The 22,498-nt window shown below is 39.4% G+C and overlaps 3 protein-coding genes across 3 annotated transcripts in view; 2 read left to right on the forward strand and 1 right to left on the reverse strand.

Moving 5' to 3' along the window:
• Positions 1–2,764, forward strand: part of pals1b (protein associated with LIN7 1, MAGUK p55 family member b) — a 38,938-nt gene extending 36,174 nt beyond the window's left edge. Inside the window, exon 14 of the mRNA XM_057822387.1 lies at positions 1,737–2,764. Coding sequence (XP_057678370.1) covers positions 1,737–1,913 — 177 coding nt within the window. The 3' untranslated portion in view covers positions 1,914–2,764. The remainder of the gene's footprint in view (positions 1–1,736) is intronic.
• atp6v1d (ATPase H+ transporting V1 subunit D) lies at positions 2,440–12,752 on the reverse strand. The gene is made up of 8 exons (XM_057822389.1): positions 12,541–12,752; positions 8,959–9,076; positions 8,794–8,873; positions 8,617–8,729; positions 8,418–8,521; positions 3,187–3,253; positions 3,024–3,102; positions 2,440–2,946 (listed from the first exon to the last, which is right to left on the reverse strand). The coding sequence occupies exons 1-8, from the start codon at positions 12,579–12,581 to the stop codon at positions 2,802–2,804; spliced, it is 747 nt and encodes a 248-aa protein (XP_057678372.1). The 5' UTR covers positions 12,582–12,752; the 3' UTR covers positions 2,440–2,801.
• Positions 12,753–12,769: 17 nt separating this feature from the next.
• On the forward strand, positions 12,770–22,486 carry eif2s1b (eukaryotic translation initiation factor 2, subunit 1 alpha b). Its single transcript, XM_057822388.1, has 8 exons — positions 12,770–12,949; positions 13,547–13,789; positions 13,859–13,938; positions 16,765–16,916; positions 17,211–17,317; positions 17,410–17,507; positions 17,646–17,789; positions 22,053–22,486. The coding sequence occupies exons 2-8, from the start codon at positions 13,549–13,551 to the stop codon at positions 22,176–22,178; spliced, it is 948 nt and encodes a 315-aa protein (XP_057678371.1). The 5' UTR covers positions 12,770–12,949; positions 13,547–13,548; the 3' UTR covers positions 22,179–22,486.
• The last annotated feature ends 12 nt before the right edge of the window (positions 22,487–22,498 follow it).

The raw sequence follows: 22,498 nt of genomic DNA on the forward strand, positions 1-22,498 counted from the left end.
GTTAGCTATTTATCTTATTTCAAGAAATCGGAGTAAAATTTACTTAAAGCACTGGAAGATAACGACACATATTTCTAGTAGATTTACACAGAAAACAAGGGAATTTAACTAGTATTAAGGAGGTGCGTTTTTGCAGTGTGGTACAAATGACGATAGGTTGGCCTGGTATTAAAAATACAGGGGTTGAACAAAATAATGCAAACACTAGGGTGACTAAACGTCCTCTTTTGCCCGGACATGTCCCCTTTTCACATCCAGTCCGGGGCGTCCGGCAGGGTTTTGAAAATTCATGAAAATGTTTTTCATTATTTATAACGGGACCAACTAGCGTGTGTTGAAATGGACTGACGCTTTGCATAGGATATCACGGTACAGTGCTGCATGTGACGTGTTCCCAGATTACGATCAATACGTATATAATAAAATGCTCATTTACCCAAAAGAGTTATTAAAACGAAAATACCTTTATTCTACTTTGGATACAAATTTGTGCATGCGTGCACAGTCACAAACTGGCTTTATCACAGCGTCAACTGTCAATTCTCATTCATAAACAACCCTTCATCACGACAGGCGCTCACATGCTATCGGTATGTAGATTTGCTAAATTTACTTTTCAGCAACTGTTGACTTCTGTCGGAGCTTTGTACTGGTGTTATCTGTAAAATCCCGTTTGGTGTCGCATCGTTGCGTTGGCGATGATTGTAAACTTTTATAGCAGTGTTTGAATTTGCCTCGGCTACTGGCGCTTGCTAATAGGGTAGCTGTCAGTGAGCTAAGCTGTGCTAGGCATTATGGGAAATGTAGTTTTAAACTGATGCGTTTGGAAACATGCTGGTTGAATCGTTTGTTTTAGTTATTGTTTGCGCGCAATCTAGAACATTGAATGAGAGTAAAAATTGAGTGGGAATAACAATTTGTCAACAACAATTGTTGTGATAGTAATTTATGAAAATGTTTAGTTGGCACATAGCCTAGTGTATGTGAGTGTGTAGACTGGACTACATTTCCATGGGTCTGCATTATATTTTTATTATTTTATCATTATTTAATTCATTTTTTTGCATTTTTATTGTTAAATTATTTTTAGGAATAATAAAGCCTATTGAGTAACCTCTGAGAAATTTAATTTGTGTCTTTGATTATACACTATGTGGGTAATTTTTTATTTATTTATTTTTTTAAGTTTTTTTTTTTTTTTTTTTTGGTCCAATCCAGACGGAGGATGCACACTTTAAATATATTAAATTGATATAGGCATTTTTGAGTGAACTTCGAGTAAAATTAAAGTACCTCAAGGCCGGGCCGAGTGTCCTCTTTTTTTGGAAATCAAAATGGTCACCCTAGGAAACGCCTAACACTTTGTCATCATAATCATTGAACGTATTGGTTCAAAAATGGCATGATGAACATTCTAATGAAGTTGAGCATCTCGTAAGGCCGGCACAATCCCCAGACCTCAACATTATTGAGCATTTTATTTTAGAGATTCAAATAAGACGTCAATTTCCACTGCCACTGTTTGTAAAAGGGATGGTATTCTAACTAAAGAATGGCTTACAATTCCTTTGGAAACAATTCACAAGTTGAATGAATCAATACCTCGGAGAAAAGGCGGACCAAAACCATATTAAATTAGTCAATTTTGTAAGGTGTTTTCATTATTTTGTCTAAACCTTCTCTAGCTTTTGGCACATTTGTTCTTTTCATGCTGTCAAAATGTCTGCCCCGCACAGCCCGAGGACCTAAAGGAGGTCATCGAGAAGGCTCGTGAGATGGAGCAGGACTTCGGCCACGTTTTCGATGCCACCATCGTGAACTCCGAGCCAACCGAGGCTTTCTACGAACTGCGCAAGCTCATCGAGAAGCTGGATACTGAACCACAGTGGGTGCCCACCTCCTGGCTCTGCTAAACTTCTCAGTTGAAGGACAGATGGTACTTTTGCACATTTCGTTGATTTGTTTCTCAGAGATGAACTCAGGTTTCTTACAGTTCTTGTCTGTGCGTTTCAATTGTCATTTTATCCTCCCCTTTTGCTTTAGCCATTGATGAACCATAGAAACATCTGAATATTTATAATTGTAAATACAGATTTTTTTGTTTTTTTTTAGAAAAAATGTAAACATTTTACTCTTTAATTGTATGTGTATACAATATGAGGGGCATATTGATATAATGGTACATTGCTTTAAGTGACTGCAGTTACTTCTTCCTACCGCAATCAGTGTTATTTTTTTGTTTTACTATTTGTGTTCTGTTGACAGGCCTCTAATTATATTGTTTGCAATGATTGGTTATTATTAAAAATGTATGTTATACAGGAAAATCGTCTTCCCACCACCCTGTTACTGCAACACTGTCTAAATTCATACCTGACAAAAATCTGTGAAATGTAACAGTGTGGTGCAAAATGCACAGGAGGATGCAACCAGTTTGAGTTTGAATACAGTACACATTTTATTTGATGACAAATGAAATGTGTGTTTGGGCGGGTGCGGTTGCAAAGGAATCATAAGGTAAACATCTTTGAAATGAGGTAATGGCACTCACACACTTGACTAGCAAAATTAAGATATACAGCATACAATATGAGGGACACCGTTTACTACTAATTACCATTCTAATCTTTATATCATGTATAGTTTCTCAATTTACACATTATTTTAGCTAGCTTGGAGTTCTGTACAAAGATGGAAATGCATGATTCTTTCCAGTATTGCCACAAAACACAACACAATAACACACAATTACCTTCTTGGGAAGGTTTTGACAATAAATAAGTCTAGGGTTTGCCTTAGTGTTACTCAAAGAGCAGATCTTCGTCAGTCTCTTCTGTCAACATGTTGGCGGGCTCTGCGATGGGGCCCAACTTTGCCAGGCGGGCAGCGATTTCCTTCTCGGTACGCTCTCTCAGCTGCTTCTTCTTCTCCTGGATCTTCTTCAGCCTGAGATAACAAACAATGAGACGCATCTGTGAGATGTGGAAAAATAACCCAATGAGGAAACTAATGAAGATACTGGCCTGTAGAACTCTTCTCGTTCCCTCTCATCCAACTCCGTGATGATGTAAGTCAAAGTGCGGTCGATCCGAGGGATAATAACTGCAAAAGACAAAAGTTAAGTCTTCTTTGGGAGGGGAAGAAAAGTCAAATTTGGGATCAAATGTTAAAATTGTTCATGCTTACCATGCTCAATTGCATTGACACGGCGGTTGGTGATCTTTATGGCTTCATCCAGCGTGACAAAGGATGTCTGGGGGCAGAACGTGATTTGTCATTTGGCTCACAAGGAATACATGTAAAGTGCGTACTTGGATGATTAGGTATCACTGGACGCATACTGGTATATATATACAGTGGAGCAAATAAGTATTTAGTCAACCACCAACCGTGCACGTTCTCCTACTTGAAAAGATTAGAAAGGCCTGTAATGGCGTACCGCAAGCAAGACGTCACTTCCGCTCATTAATATTCATGACATTAGCTACTGTTGCTAAGTAAGGACAAGCCATCGTTTGTCCCTAATAGGAAATGAATGGAAATCGTGTACGAAGGAGATGTTTACAGAGCTAAACCTACAAATTCTCTCCGAAAATGATGTACCTGGTGCCAAATTCACTGGCAAAGAAGTGGAAGAACATGAAAATGTTCAGTTTAAGAGATGGCTTGAGTGTCGAAGGCTGAAAAAGACAAAAAAAACGAGCCGACCTAAGCATAGCTTTAGCTTTTTTATCGACACGACTGACAATGACATTCTCCTGTTTCAACAAGCTATCCTTTACCATCAGCCCTGTCTTTATATATCCTCTGGTTGTCCTATGTCTCTTACCGTTCTTGGGGGTAATTTAGTTAGCTTTGTGTAGCGATCGCAAATGCTACTCAGTGACAGCCAACGAACACTTTTAATTTTTTCATTGATAACAAATCTTAATTCTATAATTTATTTACAATTCCCCCTTACTAAAGTTGTTTTATATATATATATATATAACAGAAATGGTAACAGTGGGAGTCAGATACCATTGTAATTCTTTTCAGGTCATTCATTGTCAGACAGAAGCAGTACAGCACAACGTTACGCTAAAAGAATAAGTTAAAAATATAAAAATGGCTTACCTCTTTGTCCTCTGAAAGACCATGCCAACCCAACATAATGTTTACTGCATATGAAATGTGAATGGATTCGCCGAGCTGGTGTTAAAGTCCGCGCAAGTTGATTCGGTCTTCACATTTTTTCCTCCCGAGTTTTTGGTTCCTGGAAACGTAAGAACATCCTTCATGTGTCGTAATGTCCAGAGTCGTTTCTACAAGTTCCAAAAAAGCAATGCGTGATCGGCATGTTCGTTTTTGAAAGATTACCGGCCAAAAGTAGCACAAATTACGTTAAGTCTATGCGAGGGCGGGTCTATAATGTCCCACTTCGGCTTTACTTCCGCTTTACGATGCAACGTCACGGTCTAAAAATAGCCTGCGTGCGGTACGCCATTGTCAACATGGGTAAACCTCAACCATGAGAGACAGAATGTGGAAAAGAAAACAAGAAAAATCACATTGTTTGATTTTAAAAGTATTTATTTCCAAATTAGAGGGGAAAATAAGTATTTGGTCACCTACAAACAAGTAAGATTCCTGGCTGTCAAAGAGGTCTAACTTCTTTTAACGAGGCTCCACTCGTTACCTGTATTAATGGCACCTGTTTTAACTCATTATCGGTATAAAAGACACCTGTCCACCACCTCAGTCAGTCACACTCCAAACTCCACTGTGGCCAAGACCAAAGAGCTGTCGAAGGACACCAGAGACAAAATTGTAGACCTGCACCAGGCTGGGAAGACTGAATCTGCAATAGGTAAAACGCTTGGTGTAAAGAAATCAACTGTGGGAGCAATTATTGGAAAATGGAAGACATACAAAACTACTGATAATCTCGCTCGATCTGGGGCTCCATGCAAGATCTCACCCCGTGGCGTCAAAATGACGACAAGAACGGTGAGCAAAAATCCCAGAACCACACGGGGGGACCTAGTGAATGACCTACAGAGAGCTGGGACCACAGTAACAAAGGCTACTACCAGTAACACAATGCGCCGCCAAGGACTCAAATCCTGCACTGCAAGACGTGTCCCCCTGCTGAAGAAAGTACACATCCAGGCCCGTCTGCGGTTCGCTAGAGAGCCTTTGGATGATCCAGAAGAGGACTGGGAGAATGTGTTATGGTCAAATGAAACCAAAATAGTACTTTTTGGTAGAAACACAGGTTCTCGTGTTTGGAGGAGAAAGAATACTGAATTGCATCCGAAGAACACCATACCCAATGTGAAGCATGGGGGTGGAAACATCATGCTTGGGGCTGTTTTTCTGCAAAGGGACCAGGACGACTGATCTGTGTAACGGAAAGAATGAATGGGGCCATGTATCGGGAGATTTTGAGTGAAAATCTCCTTCCATCAGCAAGGGTATTGAAGAGGAGACGTGGCTGGGTCTTTCACCATGACAATGATCCCAAACACACAGCCTGGGCAACAAAGGAGTGGCTTCGTAAGAAGCATTTTAAGGTCCTGGAGTGGCCTAGCCAGTCTCCAGATCTCAACCGCATAGAAAATCTGTGGAGAAAGTTGAAAGTCCGTGTTGCCCAACGACAGCCCCAAAACATCACTGCTCTAGAGGAGACCTGCATGGAGGAATGGGCCAAAATACCAGCAACAGAGTGCGAAAAGCTTGTGAAGAGCTACAGAAAACGTTTGGCCTCCTTTATTGCCAACAAAGGGTACATAACAAAGTATTGAGATGAACTTTTGGTATTGACCACAAACTTATTTTCCACCATGATTTGCAAATAAATTCTTTAAAAATCAAACAATGTGATTTTCTGGGGTATTTTTTCCACATTCTGTCTCTCATGGTTGAGGTTTACCCATGTTGACAATTACAGGCCTCTCTAATATTTTCAAGTGGGAGAACTTTCACAATTAGTCGTTGACTAAATACTTATTTGTCCCACTGTATTTGGTGCCATGATTAGTGATTAAACAATTAGGATGGCGACTGGGGCTACTGCTATCGATTATTTAGGTAATCAATTATCAGTTCGAATAATCGAAATACGAACATTTAATGCATTGCAGAATATGCGGATATATTTTCTTGCTTGCCAACTTTTAAAAGAGCATTAACTGTGAATACAAAATAAGATTCCTGAGTGTTTCTTTAAACTATGCAGAATTGCACTTTCATTTCACAAGAGCAATAAATGCATTTAAAAATAAAATACCTGTGCTGAGCCTCAAACGATTTTAAAGATCCTCGTTTATTTATTTAAGTACAATAAAAACAATAGCGTACCGCACGAATGCTATTTTTAGATGCAAGGCTGCATGACGTCACCATCGTAAACCGGAAGGGGGTCAACTTAGAAGAGCACTCGCATACAACCCATGCTAGCTAATACTGCTTGTTTTCTTCCGGTAATCTTTCAAAAAAGAACATGCCGAGTAAACACTGTTGCTATGGATCTTGTAGAAACGACTCTAGACATCAAGACCGTCCACATATGAAGGATGTTTTCTTCATACCTTTCCCGAAGCCAAAAACTCAGAGGGAAAAACTGAACAATGAATCAACTTGTGCAAACGTTGAAAAGACCAGTTTAACGCCAGCAAGGTGAAGCCATTCGCCCTCATATGCAGTAAATATTTTTTGGGGGGCTGTGGTCCAACAAATGACAATCCTGCCTCGAAGAGGTAAGCCATTTTGATATTTTTACATATTTTTTAGCGTGGCGTTTTGCCTGACATTGTCTAACAGTGAATGACCTGAAAACAATTAAAATTTTATTTATATATCACAAGTTCACAACAGTCATGTAGGCCTATTTTTTTCTAAAATACAGATATTGAAATAAATTACCCATGTTTGGCCTTGGTCTTTTTGTAGTAAGCCTGTTCATGCAAACAGGTAGGCTTTAGATTTAACTTTAGTAAAGGGGAAGTGTAAATAGATTATAGAATTTGATAGATTTGTTAATTATGAAAAATAAAAATGTTCATCGGCTGTCACTGAGTAGCATTTGCAATCGCTACACAAAAATAGCAATATAAATTACCCCCAAGAACGGTCAGAGACGTAAGACAAACAGAGAATATAATATATAAGAAAGACAGGGCATATGGTGGGAAAGAATAGCTTGTTGAAACAGGAGAAAGTCATTTTCAGTGGCGTAAGGCAATGCACACAACAAAAAGGTGTCGATAAAAAAGCTAACTCTGGATCAGGTCGGCTCTTTTCCTCCTCTTTTGCAGCCCTAGACACTCAAGCCATCTCTATAACTGAAAATTTGTATGTTCTTCCACATCTTTACCAGTGAATTTGGCACCAGGGACATCATTTTCAGACAGAATTGGTAGGTTTAGCTCAGTAAACATATCATTCGTACACTATTTACATGCATCTAGCATGAGGGACAAGCGCGAGTTTGACCCCCCCTAGCAACAGTTGCTAACGAATATTAATGAGCAAAGTAACTAATATTATTAATATATATTATTAATAAGCAAAGGTGATGTGTTATGTACGGTACGCTATTGGCTAGTTTGCGAAGCAAAAGTCTGCTAGCTTAAATGCTATAAAACGTATTTTTTTTACAGTGCTCTAAACAAATTGCTCTAACACATACTCCCACAAAACACAGCTAAATATACTTCTAAACTAAAGAACGATTGCATAAACAAACATACTAGCTCAAACAAAAATGTCTCTTATGTTGGTCTTACAGCAGCCACTTTGGACGAGTTATGGCATATTCACTCTTGCCACTAGAGGGCAGTGTGTCCGCCCAAATCAATAAAACTAAATGTAACACTTAAAAAAATATTACAACATTATTTAGACAAATCCTCAAAGCAGCAAAACTTTCGTCAAAGTTTTTTTGTAATCAAATTACTCGAGTTAATCAATTCATCATTGCAGCAATAATGTCGACTCACTAATGCTTACAGGGTATTTATCCTAAAACTGGGTTCAATGCTACACATCACTACCAATGCTCATGCACTCACCCAGCTTTGCCACACCCTAATCTGACCTATCTTAGTTCTTGCTACCCTATTGGTTACTAGTGTAACACGTTGTCCATTCATTAAGAGTAGTCATTAACAGCTTGCAGTGCTACTTAAAGCTAGGTAGCATATTAAGTCATGTTTTTATAATCACAATTCTCTCTGTTGTTTCTCTCGTCACCTTAAACCCTTATCTGTCCAATTGCATATTCTGAATAAACAAAACCTATAAACAACCACAAAGGGAGTATTCTTAACTCCCCTGTGGCACATTAAAATGCCAGATAAACTGGTCCAATGTGTCTTTTGACTGAATCAATAGTAGTATGCTTTTTCATTTTATTTTTAAAGAGTACACCCCACCTGCAGGGAGGCCAACTCCACTAACAGCTCAACAGCTCTGGCATAGTTCCTCTTCAATCTGGAGAGCTGTTCTCCTCCTCTAGCCAGACCAGTCAGCTCATAGCCTGACAATAACAAATATGAATGTAAAATATCCTCCTGATTTGCAAAAAATAATTTGTTTACCGTACATATTTTATCCAAATATTAGTTTACTTACTGTCTCCGCCTTCTTGGTAATGCTCAAAAACAGGGAGAGTCACACCTGCCACGTTGTCTTTTTTGGCACGCACCTTCACCTGAGCTTTGTTGACATTCTGGATGACAGTAGTGCTGTGGAAATAATGATTTGTCTGAGTTTTACCCAAAATTAGGTCATTTTAGGCAGCACTCTTACCTGAAGTCACCAGCGGCAAATTTGGCTTCTGCCAAAGAGAAGGCCGCCTCTCTCATTACCTCTCCCATTTTGGTCTTTGTCTGTGGAGAAAATGAGCAATACCATCTTTAACTATTGCACTCCAACTGTTCTGATTCGGCATTTTGTCATAAAAGACTAACTTACTTCAATAATCTTGCGAAGGATCTGACGGAATCGCATGGAGAGAGCGTCCGACTTCTTCTTGAGAAGGTTGCGGCCTGTCTGCGCTCCTTTCATACGAGCCTTCATGATGGTCTGAGCCCTGCAGATCCAAACACATCATGATGGAGCACAACGAAACTTTGCAAAGCAAAGTGCAATTCTTAAAACAAAACCTCTAAAAAACTTAAGAAAATAGCTACAAACTTTTATTTTAGTAGCATTATTATTTAACTTACATGCAAGACTTTAAAACGGATTGATTAATAAGATTTTATTCATCAACGGTTTCCCTTACAAATAAAAGATTGTGGCGTACCGCCACACCAAAGTAAAAGCCACCAAGCCTTGCTAATGAGATGTTTTTTTTGAGGATACATTCTGCCAGTAGTAGTCTGAAATCGCACATCAAATACAAATTGTTCCTTTACACGCTTTATTTTGAAAATCAAATCGGTTCTCCTGTTGCAAGCATGAGTCTGACTATGTTAGCGCAGAGTCGGGAGAAAAAGCCACAGAAAGGTATTTCAAGTTGATGAATGTAATTCTGGTTTAAACCTGTGAAAACGACCTTAATATTGACATTGACATTGACATGATGTTTAGTTTCTTTTTGGCGTGTGTTTTACCCGAATCATCGCGTCCTAGCAACACATTTCTTCGTTGCTAATGTCACTGGTAGTAGTTTCAGATGAGTGTTTTGAAGTATTTAGAAAAGATTTAGGTTGTCAATGGATGAGGGTCCGTTAACAGAAAGACTATTATTGTTGTGGTAATGTAGTGCATACTAGGGCCAAATAACGAAAAAGAAACGAGATGTAAGTCGTACTCTTGCTACGAGGAAAAAGTATTATTAAGTAGGGGTCATTTTACGTACAAAAACCGTACAGGGACCCTGTACCCTATCTATATTTTAACACAATGCTTGTTTTCAAGCTGTAGTTTGTTATATTGGCTTACAATAGGAGGTCGGCCGATAAATCGGGCAGATATATTTTTTTCCAACATCGACTGATTAACAACAACAAAAAAAGCCGATAAATGGACTTTGATCAGGCATCTGTGTGGGCAACTGCGGCCGTCGCTGACTGACGGTAGGACCCCGGAAGGACCCTGCAGCAGCCTGAAGGCAGGCTGCTACATGAAGCTTCAGGCTTGCCTGTTTTTTAAATATTGTAAGATTTTTTCTTATCTTGAATGAGACAATATGCAATGTTGCTTTAGCCTTTTACGGTGCTGAGTGATGCTTACACTCTAAATGTAACTTGTATTGTTAGTGAAGCATTTGCGTTAGCATTAGCTTTAGCATGGCGAGCATCCTCTTAAATCACTCTCACTTGTTAACATCACATTGTGTCGTACTGGTGGGTTTAATTGTTTGAAAATAATGTACTGTACTTGCTGACTGTGTATAATCATAAAAAAGTGCTATGTTCATTGATTTGGCAGCACTAGACTGAATTAATCCTTTAATTCTCAGGTCATCATTGTAAATTTAAAGCTGTTGAAGCATATTTTTAATGCATTTATAATCTATGTGCTTTAAAAAAAAAAGTTAGACAAGTTTCCTGAGCGAAACATGAGCGGTGCCATCTTGGAAAATTTCTGCTCCGAACTTCCAATTTAGAAAAAAACAACATGGATTGTGGTTGAAGTAAGTAGTGTGTTGACAAAGTTAAAACTGCCAAATCAAACCAGAGGAATCAATGGAACCTCCAAATATGGATTCAGCACGACGTAGATGAGATTCCGAGACTTTCTGTGCTGTGCGTGAACTCCGCCTATATATATATATATATATATGGTATGAAGTGGAATGTTTTAAACAGCGTCCAGCGTCCAAGCGCCAGTGTGGATCTACCTCGCCATACGCCTTAAATTGAAACCAGCTGCAGACAAGAAGTTAAGGATGTGATTTAAACCTAAGGATATACCAAAAAGATTGTATGGTTGTTCACCTGTAACAACCTGTCAGCCTGCGTTGACGTGAGGTCTAATGCGCCGGCCACTTGAGTGACCAAAATGAGGTGAAATTACAAATCACATTACATTTGCCGAATGCAGAAGGGCTGACACGGATTTTGTTGTTACAAGGGAATACTACAAGGTACGTACATATAAACAAAATTAGTATGTCATTCTTTTTTATTGCAGGTATTAATCGCAATAAAACATTTGGACAACATGATTCCATTTCTCTTTTTATTTAAAACGATTGGTGCATGTGTAAAACAGGTCAATAAATCACAATTTTAAAAATTATTAGAAAAATATTAACGAAGGTGGAGCATACAGCAAAGCTCCGGAGCAGCTTAAGGGAGCCTCGCCAAACTTTCACCCGACATTACCTAACCCTCGGTGGGCTCCAGGTGGGCTTTCTCCCGCTGTCCTCGGTAATTCCAGCTCCAGTTGCTGCAGTTGAAAAGCTCGTAGTTGGATCTCGGAATCGAGCTGACGGTCCGCCGCGAGCGAGCCACAGTCTCCCAGCCCCAGCCTCTTGGCCGCTCCCGGGTACGCACGTAGTCTCAATATATGTCCATCAACGTACAGTAAGTGTTGTTGTGAGGCACATCAACTTGTCGTCCCTTGCCTAACAGTGTTTTCCATCTGTAAACAAACAAACAAAACACTTTAACGCTTGCATTTATGCGTTGACATAATTGTGCCGTCCTACATGTACTGATTACCAACAGGCTAGCAGCAGATAGCATGTGTTGCAGCCACAGTAGCTGTAGTAAATAATATTAAAAATCATAATTACAATCATCAACGTAATAACAATATCAAAGGCAACAAGTCGTTTCATTCGCAAGATTTTAGCTTTAGTATTTTTTGAGCACTGGACACATGAAAATGCAGGGATAGGAAGAACATACCTACCATAACACAGCGGCAACAGGGCTACAAAAACAACCGGTCTTTGTGGTGGCACGAGCTTTGTTCCACATCTGCCTTCATGAAGATGTTCTCCCCTGTCGTGATGATGGCAGATGGATGCCCTATTTTCAAATTGCCTTCTTTAAGGGATTTTGACAAGTAATGTTACTCCAGCTTCATTGTTGTATTGGATGGAGAAATTGTAAAACGGAAGTTGCGAGCAGAAATGCGGAAGTAAAGCGGAAGTAGTTCGGAAACTTGTCTATATCGGCTTATAAAATCGGCTTTTGATATCGGCAATAAGCTGAGAAATTTTTTAGATATCGGTATCGGCATTTAAAAATCCCATATCGGTCGACCTTTACAAACAATATTAATAATTACTGGTTTGTTACAGACATAAATACGTATTTATGTGCAAAACTTTACAATTCAACCTATATATTGCCGAAAAACACATTATTGGTTCGTGACCGCTCACCGTTGGTCATATTAGAAAACGTCACATGACAGCAAGGAGTCTTCCTCTTTTTAATACAAACGAAAAATATGTCAAAATTGCACCACATTAGATCCTAACTGAGAAGTTCAAACATATCCATGAAAACACGGGAGCAGAAATAATAAAAATTGCTCTTTTTGACGAGATGCTAAATAGTGTTAGCGAGCGCAGCTATCAAAAACGCTTACATTCTGGACGGGAATACGTCGATTCTGTCCTTCCCAGACATCTTGTCGGTGTTCTGCTGATTATCTGGAACTCACAGGCTTAATTTTCCCAATTTTTATAGTCCGGTTAAGAATAAAATTTGCTTCGTGCGAGATTTCATGCACAGGTTCAGATGATCTTGTCTGACGGTCCGGCCGAGGGGATCAGCTGACCTCTACTCACGTGACACATACTAACCCACTATGCGCATGCGTATTGCAAAAAAAATGGCATGATCTTTTCCGGGTCAAAAAAATAGCACCGCCGCGAATTCGAGCTAACTAATGCTAGTTGTCAATCATTAAGTCGAACCCAAGAAGGACGAAATCGGACATATAAACACCCAGTGAATCACATCCAAGGCCGTCCTTATCCAAACACATGACACAGGTGAGTTTGAACTGACAAAGTGGCTGCTGTAGTGAAAAGTGGGAGATGCTAGCTGCTAGCCGCGCTAACTTGCATGTGCCGCATGGGAGATGGGCAGCCGGCTGCGAGCTAATAATGCTACTAGCATTAACTAGGGATAAACTGAACTATTATTGCTGTATTGTACTCTGTCTGTATGGCATCGTCCATAAATTCCGCGGATGAACGATATTTAAAACTTTCGTATACGAGTTTGTCTCGTAGACCTGTTCAAGAAAAACGTGTAAAATGTTCCTGTTGCATCATATTGTCTGACAAAAAGTGCGACTGAGACATGAAGTCAACATTGTCGCCTTCTATTGTTCGGATTCACTGTGTTCGATGATTTTTTAACTCTTTGGAAAATTGGAGCTGGTACCATGCTACTATAAATTATGACAAGATGGAAAAATGCATGTGTATCCAGGAAATCACTTAAAATATACATATATATATATACTGCAGTTTTTTAATTGTCAGTTTTTCAGTATTTAAATGCATGCTCAGTAAGTGATGTTACTCCAATACCAAAGCTCGACTGTGTTTTAAAATTATTGAATATTTTTTGGTGTTTTAAAGCGATGCCGGGGCTCAGCTGCCGATTCTACCAGCACCGCTTCCCAGAAGTGGAGGACGTGGTCATGGTGAACGTGAGGTCCATCGCTGAGATGGGTGCCTACGTCAGCCTTCTGGAGTACAACAACATAGAGGGCATGATCCTCCTGAGCGAGCTGTCGCGTCGGCGTATCCGCTCCATCAACAAGCTCATCCGCATAGGACGCAATGAGTGCGTGGTCGTCATACGAGTGGACAAAGAGAAAGGTGCCTGTTTCGCCCGTAGCTGTTCGTGTTAGGCGTATAAGCTTCATCTCTCCACTGCTTTCCAAACAGGATACATTGATCTGTCAAAAAGAAGAGTTTCACCAGAGGAGGCTATCAAGTGTGAAGATAAATTCACAAAATCTAAAACGGTGAGTGGTGTTGAAAAGGCAACATTTTATTACTTTTAAATCACACATTTTCAAAAAGCAGAACCTCACGAGTGTATCACCCAAAAAAGAAAAATGGAGTGATACAGGGTTTTTGCGGGTCATAAAAAAGCATTAAAAGTCATTAAATGGATTTTGTCAAAATTCAGGCCTTAAAAAGCATGAAAACAAAATGTTCGAGGAATGAAAAAGTGCTAACTTGACAGTTAAAAATACTGGACTGTCTCAGAAAATTAGAATACACAATATTCTAATTTTTTGAGACAGTCCTGTGTATATATACAGGACTGTCTCAAAAAATTAGAATATTGTGTATTCTAATTTCCTGAGAGAGTCCAGTATACACTAGTCCTTCTCAAAAAATTAGCATAATGTGTTATTTTTTTTGTAATGTACTGATAAGCATTAAACTTTAATATAGTTTAGATTCATTACACACAACTGAAGTAGTTCAAGCCTTTTATTATGTTAATATTGATGATTTTGGCAAAAGTCAAGAAAAAACAAAAATCCCCATCTCAAAATATTAGCATATTTCATCCGACCAATACAAAAAAAGTATTTTTTTAATACAAAAAAAAGTCAACCTTCAATTAATTACATCAGCTATGCACTCAATACTTGGTCGGTAATCCTTTTGCAGAAATGACTGCTTCAATGCGGCGTGGCATGGAGGCAATCTGCCTGTGGCATTGCTGAGGTGTTATGGAGGCCCAGGATGCATCGTTAGCGGCCTTAAGCTCATCCACAGTGTTGGGTCTGGTGTCTCTCAACTTCCTCTTCACAATATCCCACAGATTCTCTATGGGGTTCAGGTCAGGAGAGTTGGCAGGCCAATTGAGCACAGTAATGCCAGGGTCAGTAAACCATTTACCACTGGTTTTGGCAATGTGAGCAAGTGCCAGGTCGTGCTGAAAAATGAAATCTTCATAAAACTTTTCAGCAGATGGAAGCATGATGTGCTCCAAAATCTCCTGATAGTTAGCTGCATTGACCCTGCTCTTGATAAAACACAGTAGACCAACACCAGCAGTTGGCATGGCACCCCAGACAATCACTGACTGTGGGTACTTGACACTGGACTTCAGGAATTTTGGCATTTCCTTCTCCCCAGTCTTCCTCCAAACTCTGGCACCTTCATTTCCAAATGACATGCAAAATTTGCTTTCATCTGAAAAAAGTACTCTGGACCACTGAGCAGCAGTCCAGTGCTGCTTCTCTGTAGCCTAGGTCAGGCACTTCTGCCGCTGTTTCAGGTTCAAAAGTGGCTTGACCTGGGGAATGCGGCACCTGTAGGCCATTTCCAGCACGCGCCTGTGCACAGTGGCTCTGGATGTTTCTACTTCAGACTCAGTCCACTGTTTCTGCAGGTCCCCCAAGGTCTGGAATCGGCCCTTCTCCACAATCTTTCTCAGGTTGCGGTCACCTCTTCTGGTTGTGCAGCGTTTCCTGCCACACTTTTTCCTTCCCACAGACTTCCCACTGAGGTGCCTTGATACAGCACTCTGGGAACAGCCTATTCGCTCAGAAATTTCTTTCTGTGGCTTAGCCTCTTGCTTGAGGGTGTCAATGTTGGCCTTCTAGACAGCAGTCAGGTTGGCAGTCTTGCCCATGATTGCTCAAGGTTTTGAGTAATGAACCAGGCTGGGAGTTTTTAAAAGCTTCAGGAGTCTTTCGCAGGGGTTTTGAGTTAATTCGTTGATTCAGATGATTAGGTCAGTAGCTTCTTTAGAGTACCTTTTCATCATATGCTAATTTTTTGTGATAGGGATTTTTAGTTTTTCTTGACTTTTTTTTGCAAAGTCATCAATATTAAAACAATAAAAGGCTTGAACTGCTTCAGTTGTGTGTAATGAATCTAAAACATATGAAAGTCTAATGTTTATCAGTACATTACAGAAAATAATGAACTGTATCACAATATGCAAATTTTTTTAGAAGGATCATTATATATTTATTTTCTTACATTATTTGAGTTATTACGGGATCAGAGAGCAAATACGATCGGCTACCCGATGATATCGGCCGAGAAATACATTTTAGTTTTGGGCCATGTTGCCTATAAAGTGAATGTAGAAGCCTTCTGCCTTTGTACAAGGGCTGGTCACATCCAAGCACAGCAGTTATGACCATCAGATTTCTCCAAACTAAGATGCATAGGATTTGTTACGTGAGCTGACCATTTGCATTCATGGTGCAAAAAATAAAATGAACAATAAATGACTGAAAAATAATGCATCACAAACTCAATACATACCTCATTCACTGTGTGCCTTTGTTGTTATTTTGAGCCAGAAGTACTGTGTGAGCCATAGGTGAGATGGCAGTGTCTTATTGGCACTTTGTACTTGAATTGATCCCAAGAAACTGATTTTTGCACTATTTTGATTTCAACAACAAAATGTAGTGGTGCAATATTGGCACTTTTTTCATAACTTCAGTTGAAGTTGTCTTTTTTTACACAGAATTTTTATCTGCAAGACATCAAACTTGTTACATTTATCATTATTAAAGCATCCAGTGGGGCATCACAATACAGTCAGCCATAATATTTATCTGTATCGGTTTGATATCGGATTTTTGGAGTTGAACAATATCGGGATATCGGTTAAAAAGTACTTAACAGACAACGCTACTTACAATTCCTGTGTGTGTAACTATCTGCAGTTGGGCATGGGCATTAAATTAGTTTAAAGTCGCATACAAATGGCATTAAAAAGCTTTAAATGAGATTTGCTGATACCTGTTGAGATCTTGTATCAGAACAACTTGGAAGCCTTTTTTCTTTTTTTAACATGTTTTTTGCAGGTGTACAGTATCTTGCGCCACGTTGCCGAAGTGCTGGAGTATAGCAAAGACGAGCAGCTGGAGAGCTTGTACCAGCGCACGGCTTGGGTCTTTGACGAAAGGTACAAGCGGCCGGGATACGGCGCCTACGATGTCTTCAAACAAGCTGTGTCGTAAGTACTCAAATGTAGACTTTCGGACTTGACGCGTACAACCTGGTGCTTTTTGACTGCAATTGGAAACGGCAATAACTAAAATGAATTTTTACAGCCAATCAAAATGTATTTAGAAATGATTAACCCTTTATAGGGTATTAATTGGTTGCCATTGATGGTGCTAGACGTGCATTTTTTTGTATGACCAAAAATCGTCGCTTGCCCTATAAATATGACGGGGATATGGGTGTTTTTTTCACACATAAATGGAAGCAGGTCCTTTTTTAATTTGATGTGGTTGCATTGATGCAGTGATCCTTCCATCTTGGGTGATCTGGACCTGACAGAAGAAGAGCGATCTGTGCTTATCGACAACATCAACAGGAGACTCACACCGCAAGCTGTCAAGATCCGCGCAGGTGTGACTAAAATAAAAGACAGAATTTTTTATAACACCTGTATTTATGACAATAAAAAAACAAATGTGAATTTTTTTTTTTTTTTACAACAGACATTGAAGTTGCATGTTATGGCTATGAGGGCATCGATGCTGTGAAGGAAGCGCTGAGAGCAGGACTGAGCTGCTCTACGGAAGCCATGCCCATTAAGGTAACACCATCACCTCCAAGCATGTGTCTTGTACTTCTGCACCAAAGATTACTGAGTTGCTGTGGATGCCTATTTTTAATTATATTGATGACTACTTTCTTTCTAACTGGGCCATTCAACACTTTTCATTTCACCTAGATTAACCTGATTGCTCCGCCTCGCTACGTGATGACCACCACCACTCTGGAGCGCACAGAGGGCCTCTCTGTCCTCAATCAGGCCATGGCGGCCATCAAGGAGAAAATTGAAGAGAAGAGGGGCGTCTTTAACATCCAAATGGAGGTGAGTTAATGCATTTGTCTTGTGTTCTATAGAGCATTTCACTATAATGACACATGCTACCTAGGCTTGTGCCATCTTAGACACCCCACGATTCGATTCTTGAACGATGATCACGGTATTGACGATGATCACTGTTATCAATGCATCGTACATTACTAATTAATATAGTAGACAAACAAACTTTTTGTCCATTATGTACCCTAATTTTCGCAGTATAAGGCGCACCTGACTATAAGTCGCAGCCCACCAAATTTGGCACGAAAACGGCATTTGTTCGTAGATAAGCCGCACTGGACTATAAGCCGCAGCTGTCCTCACTGTATCATGGGATATTTACACCAAAAGATATTAACCGGTATCATACGACCGACTGTCATATGACCAAATGAACCATCATTAAACTTTGAACCAAATAGTGCAAAGCTTTATTGCTTCAAGAAGCTTCATTTGGCCATCACTGCTCCCTTGGGGGAGACAGTCAACCTCTGCTGCCACCTGCTGTTGACATCCAACATGCCTCTTAGCATGCATTGCAGCGCTACAGATGTAAATAACAATCAAAAATCATGTTCTATGCTGAATATTTCGTTAGTAACTATTCCAATTGTTTCATCAAATGCTCGTTATGGTATTTGCTAACACTTTATTTGACAGTGTTGCCAAGACTGTCATTACACAATCATAATTATGATATGTCTCTGTCCTGACTCCTGAGCATTCATGAATGCTTATTCCAGATGTCATTTAGTGTTATCCGGCAAATGATCTCACTTTTGAATGGATGCAAAAGATCCAAGATGAACAAAAATTGAGTGAGTGACATAATTTGCCAAATTACACTTAATGGCATAAGCATTCAGTAATGTCCATGATAGTGTCATGTCATAATTTTGATGATCTTATGACAGTCTTATGACACCGTTGTCAAATAGTGTTACCTAAAAAAAAAAAAAAATTCAACAAATAAGCCGCACTGGACTATAAGCCACAGGTATCAAAACGAAGGAAAAAAAGTAGCGGCTTATAGTGCGAAAATTAGGGTATTTAAAATATCCTAATGATTCAACAAGAATGATGGAAACATGCCCATACAACAAAAAGCTGCCCTTAAGCTGCTGTTTTATTTATTTATTTTTACAAGAAAGTGCAAAAACATTAACCATTTTAAAGGGAGTACTTATTTCTCTCAACAATACAATGAAATTTACACAGGTGGAATGAATTCCACATTTTCTGGAAACAAAGTGTCTTTAGCAATAAGACTTCTTTTTACTAATATACTTTGTTTTCACAGATTTCTGTACTATTTCGCACGTTTGTAGTGTTACTGCTGTAATCATGGTTTTACACGTTCTGCATATGAAATACACATTAGCGAATTAGCCAATTAGATTAGCGCTCGGCACTAACTATTAACACCTCAAAAACAACAACAACAATAAAGGCTAAACAGTAAAAGAGGGTTCGTGTACTCACCTCTTGTAGACGCACACGGGTCTTAACAACACACTCAGGACATATTTCAATTGACATGACTTGAAACTACAGCTGGACATCTGAAAGACGAGGAGCAACGAATTATCTCTATTAGCTCTAAAAAATAACGTGCGCACCCGGCGCGCTTTTGGTCCTACCTGTCTCATACACAAATTTGTTTTTCAGTCTATTGAAAAAGAGCAAATCTCTCACTCACAGGCAGCTTCCATTGTAACGTGAGTGCGTCCGTTAAAGGTGTCCGGGCGCCAGACGTGTCTTGAATTTCGTTCCGCTACGAGCGGCTGTCATAAAGATTTGAGGGAAAATCATCGTTTTTGAGCCTTTGAGTCTTAATCGAATCGCAACGCATGTAATAATCGATTTTGTTGGAACTCTTCTATTGCCACCAGGTAAAGCAAATTTAGCGAAGTAAAGATGGGATAACACATTGATTAAATATGAAACAAAAAAAAACGCTAAAAATACTAACACAGTTTTAATCGCAGTTTGAGTTTCATGCTACGCAGAACCTTTGGCACTAACAAAAATTGTTCGGCGATTAAAAGGCTGATTTCATATTTAAGCGTTATATATTTGCGCCTGTGTATATTTGATTGTTCTTCACTAAGATCTATTTAAAATATAGTTTGTGACAAATAGTATTGTCAATTAATATGTTGATAAAAATGAATTACAAAGTCACTTTGGGGGGGGGGGGGGGGTCCCGGGTCCCCACCCCCAGTACCCCTAGTATTAACCGTAGACATCATAACGTATTGACGGGACACGGGGCCGATCTCGGTCAAAACTGACCAAGTGGAAACACAGACAAGGAGGTTTTTCTGTTGAAAATCTTGTGAATAAATGCTTAAGTCCCTGAGTTCTTCATAGATATGGACGAGAAAGTCTCCAGTCTTGGTTAAGAGCAAAAAAAAAAAAAAAAAACATGCAGCTATCATTTATTTTACGTAAATATTGCGAACTATGAGGCTACTCAGTAAGGAAATTAGCGGCTGCCATATGTAAACAGCTTTTTCTGTTAAAAATTCTTGCGAATGAATGCTTAAATCCCAGATTTCTTTATAGATGTGATTCTTGGTTAAAAGCAAGAAAGGGCAGTTAGCATTAATTTTAGGTAAATATTGCCGATTATAACGCTAATTTCTCCCATTGATTTTTTTTCACAACATTTCAAAATGCATGCATGGCAAAAAAAAAAAAACATAATTCCCTTGAATCCTTGAACAAATCACTCCTGAGACAGTCCTTCCTGTTCGTATGCGGTACAGCTTTTGTAGTTTTTCAACCTAAATCCGGCGTTGGATCGCTGATTGAAAATAACTCCTCTTGATGCTGGGTGTGGGCAGGCCCCCTACTTGAAGCCGTGGCTCAGTGTCTGTGGGATGTGACCCGTCAATATAATTATGAGGTCTATACATTCTTCTGTTGTTATTTGTTTGGTTTTTGCTACTTACTTTTCAAATTTGGTCATGTATATTTTCCGTGTATTTTTTCAGTTTTTTGGAGCCCTTTTAATTTTTCTTTTAGATGAAAATACGTATTAGTCTTGGTAATATTTGTCATTTAAAAATGTGTTCGTCTTGTCTAGTTTTAGTCAAGTTACTCAAAATGTGTTTATCTTTTAAATTAAAATGTTTCAGTTAAAAAATAATTTGGAACGAACATAGACGAGTAGCGTCTACAACAGTGGTCTCCAAACTGTTCCACATGGGGCCGCAGTGGGTGCAGGATTTCACTCCCAACAAAACAAGACCACACCTTTTCACCAATTTGGTGTTTTATAAGTGTAATCAGTCGATTGCAGTCAGGTGCTACTTGTTTTAGTAGAAACCACATTGGTTAAAAGGTCTGTGCTTGATCAGTATAAACAAAAACCAGGACCCACAGCTGCCCTCGGGGACCGGTTTGGAGACCGCTGGTCTACAAGGACAGCGGCAACTTGACAATACATACTCACCAGGAAAATCAGTACATTACTTAGCCACAAACAATATGCAAAAGAAAAAGTTGTCCGAGCATATAACTGTTTTTTTTTTTTTTTTGCTTTGCTTAGTCTAGCCATACCAATTAGCGTCCTATAGGCAACTATAAAGAGCGTTTAATCAATGCCATTTTGCCAAATGACTCTCCTCTAGACTGGCAAGTGTTTTAAGAGGACACTCGCCATTCTGAAGCCAATGTGAACGCGAATGCTACGCTAACACTAGGGTTTACATTTAGCGTCTGATATTCACTCAGCACAGACCTTTAAAAGTTAAAGCAGAATTGCATATTCTCTGTTGCCAAGATAAAAACACAAGTCTTACCGTGTTTCCAAACAAGCAAGATGGAGCACAGCTTAGCTTGAGATACATCCTAGACTCCGGTGAGGAGAGTGAGGGATTGGCGCAGTACATCTCACATGAGTGACACGACCCCAAACACTGCTCCAATGCAAGCTGACATACAATATGAAAAAGTCACGCATTGTAAACGTATGACAGAAATGGTTGCATTATCGTCAGACAAAAACTGCCATTCGTCTTATGTTCGTCTTCCAAGCCACATTTTTAGCTAGTCATCAACATGAAAAAACGTTTGTGGACAAAACACTGGTTTCATATTTAAATGATTAAATGTATTTACGCGTTGTATATTTGTCATTCACTAAGATCTATTTTAAATACGTATATTTGACTAATAGTATTGTGTCAATTAATGTAAAAATGAATTAGTCACTATTTTAGGGGTTCCCACCTCCAGTATTAACAAATAAATGCTTTTCAGCCCAAGGTGGTGACAGACACAGATGAGACAGAGCTGGCCAGGCAATTGGAGCGGCTAGAGAGAGAAAACGCAGAGGTGGACGGAGATGATGACGCAGAGGAGATGGAGGCCAAAACCGAGGACTAGAGAAACCTGCAGCCAGTCAATCCAGCAAACATCAACTGCTATTAAAAGTGCCTCTTTGGGATTTTTAGCAGCAGTTTTCCATTTACTCGCCTTGTGTAAGAAGGTATTCAACACATGGAGTTGTGTTCATGGACACAATGTGCTTCTGTTTTTAAATAACATCAGCGACCTTCAAACAAGTATTGGTGACGAGGGAAATATGCAGGCTCAGCTAATCGTTCAGTGGTGACATTTACAGGGTTTTCACTGTTCAGTTCTACCCTTGTTTCTTCGTCAGCATCAATAAAAAAAATCTTGCTCTCAATGGATCATCAGCTATC

This window comes from Corythoichthys intestinalis, chromosome 19 (assembly GCF_030265065.1).
Source record: "Corythoichthys intestinalis isolate RoL2023-P3 chromosome 19, ASM3026506v1, whole genome shotgun sequence".
NCBI lineage: Eukaryota > Metazoa > Chordata > Actinopteri > Syngnathiformes > Syngnathidae > Corythoichthys > Corythoichthys intestinalis.